A 19,490-nucleotide genomic window follows, 5' to 3' on the forward strand; every position below is an offset into this window, starting at 1 on the left:
GCTTCCTGGATGAGTTTTTGGGTGGCAAGTGACCCTCCCTCTTTCTGTCGAAACCCTCATCTGGATCTTTTGTCAGGACCTGTTTGTCTAGCTCCTTCTTCAGTGGGGATTGACAGATAATTTTGATGCACCTCCGGATTAGGAGGTGACAACTGATGGTAGGAATATGTCTGGATTTTGAGGCTGTTCATGAAGCCGCCAAGGACGGGTGTCAGGTTCGTTTATTGCCGTCCTTCCCTCAATGGTCAAGGTTCTTGAGACATCTCGGTCAACCGAGCAGCACTTGTGCTCCTCCTTGTTTCCACCCTCAGTAACTCTAGCCTTCTCTATGACTAGATGAAAAACCTGTTCGAGGGGACGAGGGGAAGATGCGACAATTCTTGAGACCTAATTAAGTGCGGCCTTGAGCTCTTGACATCAGTGAAGCCAAGAAGTGGACATCAATGCTTAATCATTTCCCCTTTAAGTGCCTACGGGGTTCCTTAAGGAATCTGAACTAACCCTTCAAGAGATTGTTAAAGATAATACTTGTATCGATTTGACGCCCAGATGAATCTTCCAAAAGGGGGGGAATGGTTCTTGGAGAATCGATTATTCAATTATCAAATCAAGCAAGATGCATTCCTCGATTACATATTTTGCGAACAGGAATTCTTCCTTTGTCTTTTGTTGCTAAAACCTATTCTACCAAGTGACTTGTTGGCCACTCTGTCAGAGATATTGCTTATCCAGGATGTTTCGTGGGCAACACGTCAACAGGATGTATTATAAAATAAACTGTTAGGATGAGTCATGATGAGATTATTTTGGAGCCACAAATTCCCAGAATATTCTTCTTAAATGGACATCCATGGGACTTTTTCTCTGTTCGTGGCAAGTAAGACTTCTCCATAAAATGTTGCTTTCATAAGACAACTTTTTTCCTTTGATTATCCTGACAAGATTAATGATTTGCTTTACTGCGAGCGCTTAAGATCAAATAACAATCGGTATGAAAAAGCACAATTTGTGTTTCCAACTGAACGATAAGATGGCTGCACATAAAGCACAAAAATGCCGAAGGTGACCCATATTTCTGCTTCTTCCTTTGACGAGCTTGACATTCGAGCGTAAAATAATGATTCGTTACTGGTCGACATCTTCACCAGGTCAGCTTCAAAGCATCCCATCCATCCCATCCTCGAGGTAATGCTATGTAGGGAAGCTCACATTCTTCGAATTCGCTCCTCTGACTCTTCCCAAGCTAACCCGGTTGATTGGGAATTTCGAAAAGTAAAGGTACAAAAAAATCCGGATAGGAATGGAATGAAGAAGCGGCGGTTGTAGGAAGTGTTGTTCACGTCAGTGTTTCTGCCATTTAGGGTGATTCTTCCATACCCGAAGAATGTCACTTGATTTGAATCCAGATCCGGAGCCTCCAAACTTGAGTTCAGCCAACAGATCGATCAAGTTATGTTGTTGCATTTCCTACATGAATCTGGGCGATTGAGAGTGCCTCAGAGTCATGGGAAAACATCAGAAAAGTGTTGCTGAATAGAATTGAAAAACACCCGAACCAATTGCAAATTCGGACGGAGCCCGTCCAAGACCCGTTCAAGATGATCGTGAAGGCACATAATAGGTCCCATTAATGACTAGGTAGTGCTCAATTACCGCCCAACGATTCTAGACGGGAAATTGAGCCTTTAGCTTACATAACCTGACATTCAACCTTAGGCCCCGCAAACCCGAACCGATAAATAAATGGACAGCGAAAGGATACCATTGATCAAAATGCTGACAAATGACTCTCCCATGTCTTTGTACCGAAAGCACTCTAATTAAACGCCAAGCCAAAAGTTTATGGACTTTTGAGGCATCAAATACCAAACCTCATTTTGGCTCGGGCAGGTCCGAACTTAGATATCACACCCAAATTACACTCGATATCCCCAAAGAGGCTCTTGATTGGGGCCTGAATTGGTTGACCAGAATTGAGCTCATCCATCTATCCTTCTTTGAAGTTTGAAATGTGTTCAACGTAGTACAAAGCGTCGAAATGATGAAGAACCTACATCCTGAGGGCACCAATTCATATCGAAAGACTTCATCTGCGCAATAGGGATCGAAAAGTACCCGAATGTTTGAGTAAGTCGGTCGATCAGTTTGGTTGGCTTTGCTACTCTGTGAAGGCCACATTGGATTCTGTGTGTGTTTGTCTGTATGTGTGTGTATATTGATAAGGAAATGGGTAGAAAACCATGTGCAATGCGAGTCGAACCAATTGGCATTTCAAGGAATGAGTTATTATCAAGGAAGATGAGGCATGTTTCGTTAAATCTGGCTTTTAAAAAAAGACACCCTCCCTCCAGATCACATTTGAGTTTGGAAGATGGATCAATGTGGACTTTTCATTGAAAATCGTGTGCACATCTTGGCACGAAAATGTCAGAATGCCAAAAGTTTGCATTTGAGACTCTTGAGAGGCGTCTTGCAAATCCTCTGCATCTCTCGAATTGGATCGCTTCAGCTTCCTTTGTTGGCGAGGAATTTATGATTCCAGGATGTTGTTCACCCAACAAATATTAATCAGACCCATTATTGCGAGAATCAATAAACGGTTGTTGTTGTTGTTGTGTTTGTTGACGTTATGCTACTTCCAACGTAATTCCTTCCTCTTCAGAAACAATCGTGAGGAATATACCCTGTCGAGTTGATCCCTATTTCATGTAACAAATTTGCGCTACCACACCGTGAAAAATGCTTTTTCAATCAGAGTCCACTTGAGTGTGAACCATTGCAAGCATCATCATCATCATTATCATCATAGCCGTTATTATCATCATCAGTTTGGCTATCCGCCTCTCATGATCTCGTTTCGAGATCGAGTTGATCTGTGATCTGACTCACCAACGAGAAACAATGGTTGTGGGTAACGTAGACACTAGGGAAAGGTGAGCAAAGGGTCAATAACGTCTCGATAGCGTGAAACAATATCTGTCCTGACATGACGTTTTACTGGTAAATGATTTTGCAACAATAGCGCAACCACCTAACAATCCAAAGCGTAAACGAGGAAGAAATGATGCTCTTTCCTTGATTTCAATTTCTTGGATCGAACCTTTCTGTTCAGTGTCTTTTTCGTTTTTCTCCAGTTGCCATGATTTCGCGTGTTCTTTTGTAACTACCACGCCAAAGAGATCCTCAGTCCTCACGTCAACGGGAGGCCAAATCGAATAAAACCAAGTTAATCTGATATGTTTTGATGAGAAAATTGGCGCTCTATTCAAAGGAGAATCCTAAGCCAGTTGAGGCCACTATATCAATGTCTTCAACAACCGTCTCATTCATGCCCAATCACGCCCGTGACTTTTCAAGAAGCCATCGGCCATTGACTTTACCTCTCAAATATGCTCGTTCGTAACAACCAAAAGGTTGATAGTAGTACGGTAGTGGCAGTCATTTCTAATCCAAGCCACATAACCACTGTAAACGATCAACAATTGATGACAAGATTAAGGGGGAGTGGAGTGCCATGAGATTGATTTGTCGACACTGCATGAAATCGCCTTTTTGCCAAATGCCATCCATACAGCATCCACTCATTTTGGCGTGCAAGTCAAATTGAAGAAAGAGGGAGAAAATAGAAAGAGACGCCTTTCGCAGGGTGATGTTGGGCTATAAATCTCTCTACACACTCTCATTGGGTCGGTGGGTCGGTCCTCTTAGNTTGGCGTGCTAGTCAAATTGAAGAAAGAGGGAGAAAATAGAAAGAGACGCCCTTCGCAGGGTGATGTCGGGCTATAAATCTCTCTACACACTCTCATTGGGTCGGTGGGTCGGTCCTCTTAGCATTTTCAACCCATATTCCATTTCCTCATCCGGGCATAAGGTTCCAAGAATGTCAAATGCACCAGGGATGGAGGTGATAATTCGATTTGAATTGATGTTCATTGTGCGTCAGTTGGCTCCAGCCCTTGCCAGATCGCCGTAATCGTCGTCGATGTTGTTGTCGTCATTGACGTCATCATATTATGCGAAGTAGTTGGAGGAGTAGCCTTTAGAGATGCAGCCGTCATGGTGGTGAGGTTACGAGGAACTCCTTTTACTCGCTAGTTCAATGAGTATTACGTCTGTGGCCAGGAATCTCTGGCTTGAATGCCAGGGTGACTTTTCAATGTCAAGAACAAAGTTCTGGATCCAGACCCTGGTATACTATACGTAACTAGGTGAGGAAATCGAGCTCAAGACAACCTCTCAGCTCAGAAACCTTCAAATGTGATGATTCAGTTGTGGCATTATATTTCATGATAAACGTCTAAACGGTAGGATGTGACTTTCAGTGACTTTAATGCCAGCATTTTATGCCCTGGAAGGGGTTCACATCTTGGGGACTGAAACGAAACCCGTTTTTTAACACACCAGAATTTGTTTGACATTTTGGTTAGCCATTCAATGGTTCCACATACTGATCACACATTAAAGCGTATCATCATGTTGTATTATATCTGTTATCCGCAGAGTCTTTTCCATTCCATTAACAGCTTTCGAAATCTTTGCTGCTTCCCTGTTGTACAGTATTACTCGTTTATCTAGATCATTTCACGTGAACAAGATTTCAATTTGAACGATGATTTTGACATGCTTCCATGGTTAGGTTGTCCAGGTTGATGTCATTGGATAACATAACCCTTTTTGATATTGAACAGAACATGTTTTATCGAACTCCAATTACGATATTTCAGTAATTTACTTTTGTAGCTTGGCCGGTCGTATCAACCATTGGTTATGAGAACATGGAAAACAGTGGGAAAATCCGTCTCTCTTGTGACTCATCTGCTTCCTGTGGACTCTATTTTTACCCGTGTACGAGGGCATGTCGATTTTGTTGTCAACACCATGATCTTGCTTACAAATGAATCTCGGCCATAATTCCAGGGCAAGTCCAGGTCTTGCCAATGAACTTGGTAATGAGATTAGTTCATTGCCTCAGAAAAGCTGGTATCGACGAAACTGGAAACTGAATCATTCATCAACTGATTTTGCTTCCATCTAAATCTTCTCGCTTTCCTTCTGAAGATGTATTATTGGATTCGAAAGAAACCGGTTGGCTAGCCAAGATTTATGGCGATCCTTTTGTGGATTTGGATTTGTGGATTTCAAATTCACCAATCACCAAAACAATAATGGGCCTCTGTATTGCGGGGTGTATCTTTGTTTTTGACCTAGATTTGGGAGGAAATGGAGGGAAGCCAACCGTTAGTATTCCGACCTCTGTGTGTGAATTGCAGGATCCCCTGTTTACCCGGTGACGTCGAAGGTGATTAAGTACAGTAAGAGACACGTTCTCATTGCATTTCATCAACATCTCACCATTCGCCAACCCAAAACGCACCCAAAAGTTCTCAAATTAACTGTGAATTCGCTAGACTTCGGAATTAGTCGTGGGCCACGCCTTTTCTGGCCAAGCACATTTGGTCACACTGAGCGAGTGGCGTCCTTTGTTCCTATACATCTTTGTCAAAGAATCGCGCCTGGATCGTCCTGTGAGAATGGTTGCTCTGGGCGGTCTTGAGATGGAGATCCCATATTTTTTCACAATATCAAGAAAACCTCCCTCCTCTTTATTGATGTCAATCTTTGCGGCAATTCAATCTTGAGTCCAATCTCCGTTTTTTGTTCGTGTATTTTAGATTATCCCTCCCTGCTTCCTTCTGCGATTCAGTTCGTTAATGTGGTTGCATTTAAGATGTTTTAATGCAATTACTCCACATCTTCAAGCCCACACCCAACCAAGAACCAACATGTCAGGAGGGGTCTCTTTTTGCAGCGATTAGCTCATAGAGTGCTTGCCAAATGGCTGGCCATTGACTCACTCGTGTGTGGATTAGTTGAAACCATGTTCAAATAACAAATTTTCGAAGGCAATTATCTGAGACATGGCTCCACTTATTGATGACCATGATGAATGGGCCTGCTTGGTCTTGGTCCAATCAGTTGTTTCAATCAGTCGATCTGAAGCCCTAGAGAGACATGCAGTTCAGGAAGCTGAAGAAAAAAGACACTCAACTATTTTATGGAATATCACTTATTGGTTCGAGAAAAAGGGACTGTCATTCTAATAGCAATATGAAGGAGGCACGTTTTCCTTGCCACCCTGTACGCTGTACGAGTTGAAGCCTGGCATTGACTTCTAAAACAAACTAGAGAGTAATTGCTCTTATTCTGCAATGGTCAAAGACGAATTATTGCCAAGGCAAAACTTCGGCAGTACGCTCTTAACTTGGCTCAGTATGTTGAAATCTCTGCGTCTGGTTTGCCTAAGCTTAATAAAAAGAGAGCTTTTTTCTGATACGAATGCCCAATGGAGTTGTACGATGTATGATTCTCTTTCGTCAATTTCCTAAGATCGATCAGTTTTCAAAGAGTTTCTCTTGATGGTGGACATCCATTTATTTTGTGACGGTGCAATCTTGAGAAAGAGCCAAAAGGAATCCAGTTATTTGACAATGCTCTTAGGAAATGATAGGCACTTACCGACCAATACTACTACTGCAACTACAACTACCACCCTACTACATACTGCGTACACGCTTCAAGTCCCCCTATCTCGTCGCTATCTCTCTCTTCCTTCAGTGCTAACTGATGAGCCTACCGTTTCTTAAGCAACTAAAAGAGCTGGTTCTTGCCAGTCTCTCCCGGAGAGTTCTTTTCGGTCGAAAATATTTCTTGAGCTTTTGGCATCCCATCTTTAAAACACTGACTGACGCGTCACTTTATCTGATTCGTTAAAAAAGCCTCTGACCAGGTCGAAGAACCAGTTTTGTCAACGAAACTCCATTGTTTGCGCAACTTTCACTTTCACTGGTCTTCAACCCAACTTTAGCATGGATTTATATTCCCATCCCAAATTGACAGGCGGACTCGCAAAAATGGGGGTAGCCATTCTCTTTGTTCTGGCTGCCAAATGGAACGTCAATTGAGTAACGAGTCTTGGGTGTTGGAAAATAAAGGAGACCCCACAGGTTCATTACATAACACGCCACCTCTCATGGATGATTGGATGAATCGGATGATTGAAAAGGTCAATAGCTAAACATGTGATTCTTCAGCCACCCTGACGGGTGTGCACTCTTATGTACGAGGACGTAGATTCAAGTTCATGATTGATTTTGCGGTCAAGTTCTTTGGGCACGAATCGTTCAACCTTGGCCTCGGGTTAGTGTGGAATGGTGCTAAAAAGCCTCAATAGCATGTGGTATGGCGCATCTTTCCAGTCATTTGTGGACGAAGGCATAGTATTTTATGTATTGGGCTCGCGTCAGAGAGTAATTCATTTGTCACGTTAGCCCCAAAAGGCTTTTGTTATTGGCAACTAAATACGGGAGTTGAAGTGCAGATAGTTCACATCCTTTATCAAAATGAAGAGTGTAAAAAATCTGACAGGATATGCTGTCATCAATTGATTGGTGCTAAATTATTTTACCACAACAATTGGGACAGTTATTCCTCTTGTTTATGGCTCTAGCGGTTTTGGAGCACCGATCATCACGAATGGGAAATTTGTCCATTTACCCCATTATTGTAGACATTGGCAAAATATGCATGCATGCACGCACCGGAGCTTGCCACATACACGGTGAAGACACTTGATGGAAAGGGATGGAATTTGCAATCCGCGTAATGAGATTCCCCTCAATTTGTGTCGTGAGGCCAATTTTGGGACCCCACTCATCATCGACACCTTCCAGATTGAGAATCTCAGCTTCTTCGAAGTGAAGTCTTTACTGCATGTTCGTTCGTTCCTTTGCTCGTTCGTTCATTCAGTGATTGTAGAACATAGGGCGAGCAAATTATGTCCCTGATTTATGATCAACCTCTTGCATACGGTACGACTCAAATATTTATCGTTCTATTGACAAAAGAGTTGGATAACGAGTCTCAAAGTACCACTTGGGATGAATGTCAATCAGGGTTGCCAAGGCCTCCCAGCAGCATCCCGCCTAAATGGAATTGCTCCCCCTCTTTCGGTCTATTGGCTTCTGGGTAAGAAGGGGTTGGAGTTCAAAGTAATCCCTATTTATCACAATCTCTTGAGGATCAATCAAGGAAACATTTTTGTGATTGCGAGAGTTCACTTCCTTCACGGGATTCAAAAAGAGCGGCTCCGCCGAATGAATAATCTCTCATGTCAGACATTTGGTGTCTTGACGAGAATAAAAACGAACGAGGCTGGAAATTAGTTTCATGTTTAAGATCTAGTTTGATGCGAGTGCATATACAATCCTGGTAATGAATATCTTCAAATTCTGAGACGTGGGTTTGAAAAATGATAGTGCTCTCCCTCACACTCAGTTTTTGTCTCATCCCTCATGACCCAAATTGAAAGCTAGAATCTCGAAGGAACCCCTGTCAGATCTTTAGGCAAGAATTGAACCGAAGATCGGTCGAGAGGGGGCGAAAAATACGTCACATCCGAAGAGATCGAGAATCAAAAAAACTTTTGATTGTTGAGGGCAGTGAAATCCTTTCATGTTGTCATGATTCCTGGTAGCTGGAGTACTTGTGTGAGGTCTTCAGTGCCCACATTTGACTACCTGTTCAGCATGCATGGATGTTGAAGCCAGAGCACGCCAACATTTGCTCATGAGCAACGATGACTCGAGCACGCAAGGGGACAGAACACAACAAAAACTTCTAACAGGCTTCAACCATATCCGTACCTTCCCATACAGCTCATGAATGTTATTTTTCTTACAATACAAAATGCATTCAAGTGTCTTATATTGCAATTAAAGTCAAAACAGAACAAGCTCTTTCATATAAAGGACTTCTGAGATTGTTCATTTCTATGTTGCGTTTTGCCAACTTAAATTTTGACCCGCTGTGAACTAACAATGTTAAACCATGTTGATTTTTATTGTAAGATTCCACAGCTAGTGACTTGATTTCCTGCACAAGTGAATTAGTGGGATTTGCAAGAATCTGCCAACAAAGCAGTTGTACCCACTTGGGCCGCGGCCTGTTTTTCAGGTGCTCACGCTTCAGAACGAAGCGAGCAACAGCAGTGCTCGCGTTCGTCCCTCGTATGCTCGCTCTTGTAAGTTCTTCGCTCATGCCTGAGCCTCAGTTAGACTTTTGCTGTCAGAGTGCTCACATCTCATAGTTGCGGATCTTGTTTTAAATGAGTGATTTCCCGTACTGATTGGCTTGTTTCTCCCTGTTTGAATTCACAGACGCAAGAGGACGAACTTTTGGAGGAAGTCGAAAGCCTTCGACAAGCTAAAGAGAATGAGATCAGCCGGATTAGACATGATTTGGACGCCACAAACATGAAGTTGAACAAGGTAAGAACACTCATAATCATGGCGAAGGAAACCTGTTTGAACTAGGCATTGAACGTGATTAATTAGCTGTATTCAGTCAGCTCGAATGCTCTCCATGCTCTGATGATTTCTTACATACATCCGTCCATGGCCCGATTTGAATCGCTGCAAACCTTGGAAGAGGCACCAAAAGTAGATCGTTGCACCAAACATCGTGTTGATGTCGCTAGCATAGAGAAAGTCCAATGTCGGAGAGGATTATCGTTCTGCGCCTTTACAATGTGTTGTAGTTGTGGTGTCGTTCCATTGTGCCAGCCATTAATTCGAGAAAGTGTGAACTGGATCTTGCCATTCTCAACTTTGAAGCAGGAAATGTTCTCTCTCTCCCTTCACCGCCTGCCTCGACATCATGGTGTTTTATGGGTTTCTTTCCGGCAAAAACGAGACTGACTAACAAACTAATCGTCTAGAGGCTCTTCGGTTTCTTGCTTGGTTATCATGGGAAACCGAACTTTTGACCCCTAAAAGCAACGCTGAGAGGCTCAATTATTCCCTGCTGTGACACATTCAAAGGGGATGTTTCTCAGGAGTTTAAACCGGAGGAGATTCATTCCATTATCAATTAATTCAGCGTGTTGCATTGGGTGATTAGGTTCCAAAGAAACTTGACGACACGCACAAAACTCGGCATGTTCTTCCTCGTCTCCTAATGGCTTTTTTCTGCTTAAAACCTGGCACAAATTCTACGGATATTTTTTATAGCATTGGGACATGGTTTGTAGTTTACCCAGAATCCTCACAACCAAAAAGGAAATAAAGAGGCGGACATTGAAGAAAATAAAATCTAAGAAATCATGGGGAGTTGAAAACGGAAATGAAAGAGTTTTGCACTCGTTGACGTATGTACCGGGGACTTCACTTTTTAGAGGGGCGGAGAGGAAGGAAATCCAAGAAAATGGCATGCAAACTTGGCCTTTTCGAGAATGAATCATATTTGGCAGAAGCTCGTAAATTTTGACAAAGGGGCTGAACATTTTATATCATTATTCAAATTTTGATTATGCAACTGAATTGACAGCCTCAATGGGCTGTTGAGTGAGAGAATGAAGCATTAACATTTTCATTATGGTTGATCAGGAGGCACTTTTTAAGTCCGTCGTCTTGCCCAAACCAAATGAGTACTAGTGTGTCTTGGAGTGCAAATATTGGCTCAGAACGACTCTGAGGGCGTCACTCCGAGGGTAGTACTGCACTGTAGAGTGGCTTTTTGTGTCCCATTTGACAAGTGGACAATGAAAAACTTGAGAAGCAAATATAACCAGAGACACCTCGCTTCATTTCTTGCGCTTGTGAGGGTCTGCGTGAATGAGCTCTAGTGATGAACATTGAACACCCTTCCTGGATGGATTTACAGCTCTGATCAGCGATGATAGGTTACTACTAGTAACGGTCTCAAGGATGATTCTGAGAAGTGAGACAAATGAAGGACTTATTGATTTTTTTCGCGCAACAAACCAACCGAGCGAGTCCCCATTCCATTTGGCTTGTCTAACAGTAATAGTTCCGGGTAATGCCCTCAAATTAATCCAAGGTTCTTCCAGCCGTTATTCAGGTCGTTTTTAGGACACGGTTACTGATTTATGGGTCCAACTTTCATTTGGCGACGAAGAGCCGAGAAAGAGTTGCATAAGACCTCTCTCTCCTGGTAGGCATTGTTCGAATGCATCAGTAGACTCTGTAACACGTACGACTCGTCTTGATGAATGTCTCTTTGCTGGCGTGATTTTATCTCTGGACTTTATGGAAACAATGCGCCATTATGAGAGAGGTGAGTGTTTCACAATTCGCACGGAGTCAAGATTTTTCAAGTGGGAAAAATCGCAAAGTACATCATTATGTTAGCCTGTGTCCTTTCGTCCTCTGTGCACATCGGATTCAGAATGTGGGTAATTAAAATGGTAATCTTACCTTGCCTCAAAGAAGCACGACTCGTTATAAATCTGGCAAATTTAATTTTCGTTCCAAGCTGCTCTTTAGGCAACTTATACCGTCATCAGTCGTGAAATTCAGTAGAGAAAAAATAAAGTGTAACTTTTATTTTTTTCTGGAATCATTATTTTAGACATCTTGTAACAATGAGCACTACATTATGTGTTTCTGCTTTGGGATCATACTTATTGATGTTTTGGGTGGTTTTTAGCCATTTGTGCCCACTTTTTCTGCTTTTGGGTTTTTTTGTGGCCCACCAGTTACGGTAATTGAAGAAAACGCCTTATTATTCTTTTGAAAGAGGTCAACCAACAACCGTTGTTGTATCAAGGAAGAAGACATTTCTGCTTTATCACACCATTATGCTTCAAGCGGGTCGTGTTTTTTTGTCGATGATTTCTCTTGAAAGTAGCATGTTCTTTTCTGAACTGGCCAAAGTACGACCAATGTTTGAAGAGATTTGATACAACATATGGTGTTGTTCAAACTATTCTAGCAAACAATGAGGCAAAATCAGGAAAGAAAGCTGATTCCCTCGAACTCATAGCCGTTGCGAAAAGATTTAGCCAAATTTTTAGTTGAAGAAGTTCACAGATTTTGTAGCCGAAAGAAAGAATGTCATTCAATGTGAAAACTGTCATGTCTGAATGTGTAAAATATAAACAGAACAAGAGGTAGTCAAGAACAAAATAGCCCTGAACATAGGTATGATTTTGTTATTGAATTACATTCTTTGTACTCTATAACACACTTTTTTAGACCACGATGCGGTTTTATAAAAGTGATACGTTAATTACTCTTTAGAACGTACAATGATGTTGCTCAATGATAACTACGTATCATCCCAATAATTTGCTAACTGTTTGTCAATCTGGCCTCAATTAGACAAATAGCAGTTTCATGTGCTGTTTATGGCGATTACATATAGGTATTCATGTTGAAGGGAAATACCTGGGCCGTGTTGGATTACTTGAATAATATCCTTGATAAAAGGAAACCTTCACTTCAATAAATGAATGGTCGAGTCCATTAATGAGATGTAAATGAGTGGAACCTTCCAAAGCAATTATATCCGATTTGAATGTGAGCACTAATGCAGTAATGCTTAGAATCGGCCGGTCCGTTGCCAATTCTTCCCAAGGACTCTCTTCTGGTTTTTGCCATTTGAACTCAATGTCAACCTCAGGGTCGTAATTAAGAGGCTTTAGTCTCTCGCAAAGCGCACCAAACATGGGGATTAAATGTCAACATTTTAAGTCATTACTTACATCCCATGGCGCGATCTTTTTTGGGGGAAGGGCTGAAAGAGGGGGCAACGGAAATGAACGCAAAGGATGAGCCTCATTTAAGAGTTCTTTTGATTTCAAAATTGGTACGTTCTTGATATTAGCTATCCTGACGTGGAGAACAAAAGAAACACTTTGTGACCAATGAATCCGCATTGGGTGCCAAATCACTTAAAAGCACACTAAACCCCAACGAGGAGTGAGTCACCAAAGCTTGAACGTGCTTCCCAACGCCCTCAATTCCTAGAATTTCGCCGCCGAAACTCAAGTGCAACTCATTGAGTGCCTGACCACAATTTTAGCCCCATGATGTTCTGACCTAAATTCAACTGGGCACAAATGCTACAGCCCCAGACTAAATTATGACTGACGGCAAATAACAATTTCTCAAGTTTTGTTTTGTGCCTTCGTTTCCTTCTCGAGTTAGTGAGGAGTGGATGAGTTGGCCGGAAGCCAATGAAGTGCGCAAAACTGACTCAGGCCTAGAAACACTGGGGTGGGCCTGGCCGGCTCCCCGGATGATTTGTCGTCCGTCGCCATTCTTCGTTGTCTCCGTGTGTCTAGCTAAACATGACATTTTCACCATTCTAAGTGAGGGGACACACGCACTCCCAAAATCAGCCCCTCTTCATTTTGGTTATTAGGATCCAGAGGTGGGACTTCGTAACAATCCATTGTGTGTTTGCGTGCCTGTGCTCTAATTCCCCACCAAGATCGAACCAACGGACTTTCACTGACGAGAGATTGGTGTTGATCTCCGAGAACGATCATTAAATTCCCATTGGTCCACAAAACCATCTCCATGTTGTGTCCAACGAGCCCGAGCAAGCGGCTTCCAAGTTTGAATTGAACCCTAGAACATTACCTCCAAGTGCCGCCCTAACATGGTAAATTACAGTACATTTCATGCACGGCTTTGAGAGTGGGAATGCGTGAGTTGACTCGATCGGGGGTGGCACTTTTTGCAGCCACCTTGACCTGCGTTAGAGCGATGGCAGTGGCTATTTTATGACACCCCTAATTACTCTTTAGAACTCTGGCAATGGCATTGGGACGTTTGTGCAATTGCAATTCACATGGATGCTAGCCAACGGGACTTGGAATGATGAACAAACAGAGTTATTGATGGCGGCAGGGATCATGATGAAGAGAGCTAGATTTATCAACACTTTCACCTCATTCATCAAAAGCAAGATCTCTTGATTATTTAACTTGAAGAAACCGGGAGATTCGAACCGAACTTACTCCAGAAATATTATATCTGCGAAATTGTCGTTTTTTGAAAGTGCAAATCCTTTAGAGAAGTTCAAGTCCGCGGCAAAGTCTCGCACGTTCTTAATTACCAGCGTTTAAAATGAACTTGGAGGCAAGACAGAAGATATTGCTTCCATCCAATCTGTTGCCCCACGACTCGAATGACGGCGACCTTGCGGGTTAGGGTGCCTTGTTCAATTTCCAACTTTTGAATGCGTACAATACAATAGTGTTCACACTCACACACACGCCCACACACACATCGCATGCATTTTGCCCCTTTGTACGAACCAATGTTGGAGTGAGCGAAGGACCAAGCGGACTATTTGGTGTAAATGGCCCTAAATGAATCCGGGGAGACACCACCAGTCACATTCATAAATGAGAGATGGAAGATTGGAAGTTGGAGAAATGTCAATGGCATCTCTCGGAATTGAGGCCGGAGTTGTCATTGAAAGATCACCAAGACGATAATAATAGCTCTTTGTTGGTAAAGTTGAGAGGGAGGAAACCTTGAAGTTGACTTCAATTGAGCATGGAATTTGGCTTTCAGCGGAGATGAGAAATAAATCAGAGAAGGAGAAAGAAGATTGCTTGTTGTGATGTCATCAACACGTCAACCTTGTGGTGTCAATGCGTGTGACGTGTGTATTCATATTTTGAATCTTCCAGGTATTGGCCGAAAAGGATCACCTGGATGAGAACCTTCGGCAAAGCACCTTGATCAATGTATCCTTGTCCACCGAGATGAAGAAAGTGGACTCGGAAATGGAGGCCGTCCAATCGCGCTTACTCACGGCTTTGGGAGAGATCGACCACTGCAAGGGGAAACAAGCATCTGATGAAGATCGAATCACGGTTCTCACGGGCAAATGCTCAAAACTTGAGGATCGGTATGTTCCCTCTTTAATTTCTTTTTTTTTGTATTAACCATTGTTGTACAAGTGACTGCACGAGGCTTTCCGGAAACGAAAAGGGTGACCAAATGGAGCAAGTCGGAAATTAGTTCCAAGGGTGTGAAATTCCATTCACGCTAGTAGTCAATCGGAATGCGAGAAATTGTGGTAATTCCTTTGTTTAAGCGACAAAAACGACAGAGGAACGTCCTCCCTATACCATGGAGTTGATGTTTGTGGGGGGGGCGATGATTTGAGAATTCAAGCATTTGAGAACGAGAATCGTTTTCTCCCTATTGATTGATCTTCATTTTCTGTTTTGGTGTATTCAATCTTGGATTGCATCCAAATACATGTCACTTTCTCTCACACAATAAGATGTCAGACCAAACAGGATCTGTTCTTCCCCATCGTTTGATCTCAGATATTGCGTACAACACATGTGTTCTTATGCTCTTGACAAGACATGAAATGTGCCAAATTTCTATTATAGGTTAAGAGAGTCCGTGATTACATTGGGATCGCCGGCATCGTCGCTATCGAGGTCATCCTCCAGCGCCTCTTCGTCCAGGACCTCGTCCACGATTCATTCCTCGAGTAGCAATGAGAATATCCAAGTGATTGCAGTCCGTCACAACATGTCCCCGCCTCAACTGAAGCGGTCTAATTCGCCATGTGTGTCCAAAATCTTTGTCAATTCCGAGCAATCCAGCCCAGTGGCAGGTGCGCGCCAACCCCGTCAGTTGGTCTCCTCGGCTTCTTTCTCTGGTCTCTTTAAATCTCACTCACTGTCAATTCACTCACCTGGTTCATCGGCTAGCTCTTCGTCGAGCTCTTGCGCCGGTCATCAGCCTTCTTCTCTGCCTCTGATCCCGACCAGTAACGCCATCAAACGTTCCAGGTCAACTTCGGACAATGAAAGGGCCAAGGTGCAAGTGTTCCAATTGGAGCAGCATTGCAAGAACCTGGAAGGAGAGCTGGACCATGTGAAGGACGAGATCATCAAGATCCTCAGTGACAAGACTTCGGCCTCCAAAGAGAACCAATCTCTGAAGCACTACGCCAAAGCATATGAATTGTTGAAGAATGAGAATGCAGACCTAAAGAAAGAGCTGGCCATGTTGAAGCTGAATCCACCCAAATCACCCAGCCTCTCCTCTGGATCATCCAGAGGCAGCATTGAGACCAGCACTGATCACCATGATATCGATCGGTCGTCGCCTGATGGCCAGGAATTCGAAAGTGTGACTACTTCGTCCACGGCCTCAAGCCCAAGCACATCACATAAACCAAGAATCTTGAGCGAGATCCCCGAACAACCGGACTCATTAGACGATGACACCTCTGACGATAAAAGGCTGCATCTAGAGAAAGAACTGGAGTCTGTCAAAAGTGAGCAAGTCAAAGAACGCGAGGCGTGGTCAACCAAAATCTCACAATTAGAAGAAAGTCTGGAGTTAATGCGATCCGAGTTTGAAAACATGGAGGACTATTGGCAGGTAAGGCTAAACCCGAAATGAAATTGATGATGCCATGCCCAACTTGGGTCGTTGCTAATTTGGTGGTTTGAAAAACTAAACTAAAAAGCTGAGGAGGGACAGGCAATTTAATTGCCCGAAACCTGTCTGGAAACCAACGGCAAAAAGCCGCCCACAATTTCTTATCTTTATTCAAGTAAGGGGGATTGGCTTGTCAGTTCTGAAAAAAGGGAAGAGTGTTGGAAGGTATCTATCGAGTGGTTCTGAAATTACAGGGCAAATTGGACGAAGAGCGACAGTTCTACGAGAACCAACTCAAAACCTCAGATGCCAATTTCAAAGACTTGGAGATGAAAATGCGAGAATACGAAGACCTTTTGATGACCTCGGAAAGTGTGAGCAATCCCGAAGCCGAGAAGCTGTCCACCATTGCCGAGACTGTTAGCTTGGAGGGTCAAGTCACGGACCTCGAGACCGAGATCCTTGAGCTTAAAAACCAAATCGAGGAGCTGACAAGGGAGAAAGAGGAGAATGAGCAGATCCTCGAGGATCAATGGCACGAGAAGATATTGAAGGAGCAAGAGGGCTTCGAGAAAGAAAAGGAAACCCTCCAGAGCCGCATCCTTGATCTCGTACAGAATCTCAAAAAAGTCTCCCTCGATCTTGAAAAAGGTCGGTCTCTTGACATGGAATCGTTCTTCTTACCCGATAACTCAATATATTCCTTTACCAAATTTCAGCCAATCAAGAGAAGGAGGTGATCAATGTCAAATACAACCAGGACGTGTCCCGTCTCCAAGGGTCCTACACAAAGATGCAGGAGCACCTTCGGAGGACTCAGTCGGTCACGGGCTCGTTCCCTCCCCAAAGTAGAACCAAGATCCAAATCAAGCAGCCTTCCTCGCTCCCACCTGAAATCATTGGCGACGGGTCAGCTCAGGCGGATCTTCAGCGACTGCACGAGTTCAGACGACTCATTCAAGATGAGTGCGATCAACTTCTCCTCAGACGCGATCAGCTCCAACAAGATGTGGTTGGTGACAGTTTTCTTTGGTTCACAGTCCCTCCCCCTCCGTCCTCGAATCCCTCCTCTGTCTGTACTAGTACTACTACTACTGCTACTTCTATCCGTCCCGTCGTCCCCCAAAGCGGAAGTTTGAGCCTTGACAGCTCCTTCCGATTTGATCCTAGCTCCAATAGCATCCAGATGGAGCAACCTGGTCTTGAGGGCCCCTCTGAGCGCCCTCACCTTTTGCACTCCTCGACCACGATGCTTGATGGCGGTGATGGGATGAAACGCGGGCAACACTCAGCAATCAAGGACCTGGCTCTGTTTAAAACCTCCGCACTTTCCTCTATGGCTCGGGCTTACAAGGTTCTGTCTTTTTCTCATACCACATATGAAAATATTTGGCCAATAAGGTTAGATTTGGTTAGTTTGGGGAGCAAGGGGATGTTGGAAATCGATTGATAGTCGCTAACCCCATTTCAAACTGAATTTCGAGCCCGTATTGAACCATGAGAAAAAATAGCAATTATATTGGAACTGAACCTGACGAGTTCGTATTGTAGGAGAAAAAAGAAGGTAATTTGGTTAATTCACGATAAACGAATTAACACCCACCTGTGTTATTTACATATCCTCATTCTAGAAGCGTGGGCGTGGGCTTACTCTGTGCTTAAGTATGAACTGAAGGGTTGGGATGGAGGAAATTATAAATTGTACGACCTATCATTACCTACTCATTACCTTCCGAAAGAAAAATAACCTGCAAGTCTGGTTTAAGTTGAATGAAAGTGAAATTCTTTAACCTCGCCTAAATTCATCAATTTTCCACCTTTTCATTATTGGTAGCTTCTTTTGAACATTTCAGTTTACACGAGGGAAACGATTGTTCGCCTCCACTACGGTTTGAAACAAAACCAACGAGAAATAGGTACTTCTTACATATGAAAGAAGCTAGCCTTTGTGCATGACCTTGTTCCCCTTTTTAATCTATTGTCGCTGTGTATATTTTCGAGTTTCATTGTATGCAGCACGGTTTCCTTTTTCTTTTGCACCTTGTAGATATCATGCAATTTGTGTTTGGTGTTAAAATCGCGGTGGAAATACCATTGTAAAATAAGAGCTAATTTTCAGGCTGTCCTGCAAGACATTGAAAGGGAAAAGGCCACCATTGCCGAGGAGATGCAAGAGTTGAGATCCAGTAAGCAAAAGCTCCGCAAGGGTATCTCATTTAACCCCATCAAGGCATTACAAAATCGACTGAAGCATCAAGAGGCGCGATGCAAGCATCTTCGGGATGCCCTCCAAGTCCAGCAGGACCAATCTGACAAAATTCTTCAAGGTATAAAAGGGCGGTCAAAACATCTCGCCAAATTGACCTACTGCGACCGGACTTGTCCTCTTGTTTTGCAGTAACTCGCGATCAGCACCGTTCGGAGATTGAGAATCTGGAGACCTTAATCAAGGTCAACCAAGAGATACTTCACTCTCAGATGAGCAAATACAACGACCAGATGCATCGCCTCATCCAATCAGACGCTCTAGTCAAGCAGCTCTCCACCCAAAATGAATCCCTCATCCTGGCCATTCAAATGCTCGAAGATACTCTCAATGGCGATGAGACGGGCGAAGACACCCGTGAATGTCTCACTCACATGTGCAAGATCCTCACTTCAGACGACAGTCCGGAATCCTCGTGTTCTGGGAGTGATTGCGGAAGCAGTGGCCTCTCCACGACCTCCACGGGTGGGGATTGAACACCTAACTCCGTTTGAACATGATTAACAAATACAACTGATCTCGAAGCCAGTGATCACCTCGATACACTACTATATTCACTTACTCACTCGCTCATACAAACACACACGCACGCCCCATCCCCAAATCTTGCCTGGTTGTCTTTTGAGGCACAGTATATTCTGTAAGATGAATATCGACTTTTGTGATACTTGGATTCCAAAATTATTGCTTGTTGCTGACATGAATGAATATCTATGTATATGAAAAGATTAATATATATGAACGAGTAGAATTGTTTAAAACTAGATTTCAAGATTGTGTTCAGAAATTAGCTCTCCCATTAAGGAGTCAAAAATCCAACTAATACTGTGAGTTAACATTTTGTGATGGTCTGAGAGAAAGCAGCTTTTACTTTATCAAAGGAATATGACATTAGGCTGCGTCTATTTTTTTCTTGTACAATAACGTAATCAATTTGAAGGAATATTAATTACGCCAAGCATTCAAAATCCGGAACCTGAATTATTTCTTTTTTA

General features: G+C 43.1%; 1 protein-coding gene across 3 annotated transcripts in view; it reads left to right on the forward strand.

Moving 5' to 3' along the window:
• Positions 1-19,256, forward strand: part of LOC131889877 (ninein-like) — a 43,559-nt gene extending 24,303 nt beyond the window's left edge. Inside the window, exons 11-17 of one of the 3 annotated variants that reach the window (XM_059239096.1) lie at positions 9,216-9,326; positions 14,507-14,727; positions 15,224-16,229; positions 16,484-16,880; positions 16,949-17,583; positions 18,083-18,145; positions 18,349-18,489. In XM_059239096.1, the coding sequence (XP_059095079.1) occupies positions 9,216-9,326; positions 14,507-14,727; positions 15,224-16,229; positions 16,484-16,880; positions 16,949-17,583; positions 18,083-18,124 (2,412 nt within the window). In that variant the 3' untranslated portion in view covers positions 18,125-18,145; positions 18,349-18,489. Of the gene's footprint in view, positions 1-9,215; positions 9,327-14,506; positions 14,728-15,223; positions 16,230-16,483; positions 16,881-16,948; positions 17,584-18,082; positions 18,146-18,348; positions 18,557-18,627 lie in introns of those variants that run through there. The other 2 variants (XM_059239092.1, XM_059239093.1) reach the window with 2 other exon arrangements.
• Positions 19,257-19,490: the final 234 nt, after the last annotated feature.

This window comes from Tigriopus californicus, chromosome 11 (assembly GCF_007210705.1).
Source record: "Tigriopus californicus strain San Diego chromosome 11, Tcal_SD_v2.1, whole genome shotgun sequence".
NCBI classification, from domain to species: domain Eukaryota; kingdom Metazoa; phylum Arthropoda; class Copepoda; order Harpacticoida; family Harpacticidae; genus Tigriopus; species Tigriopus californicus.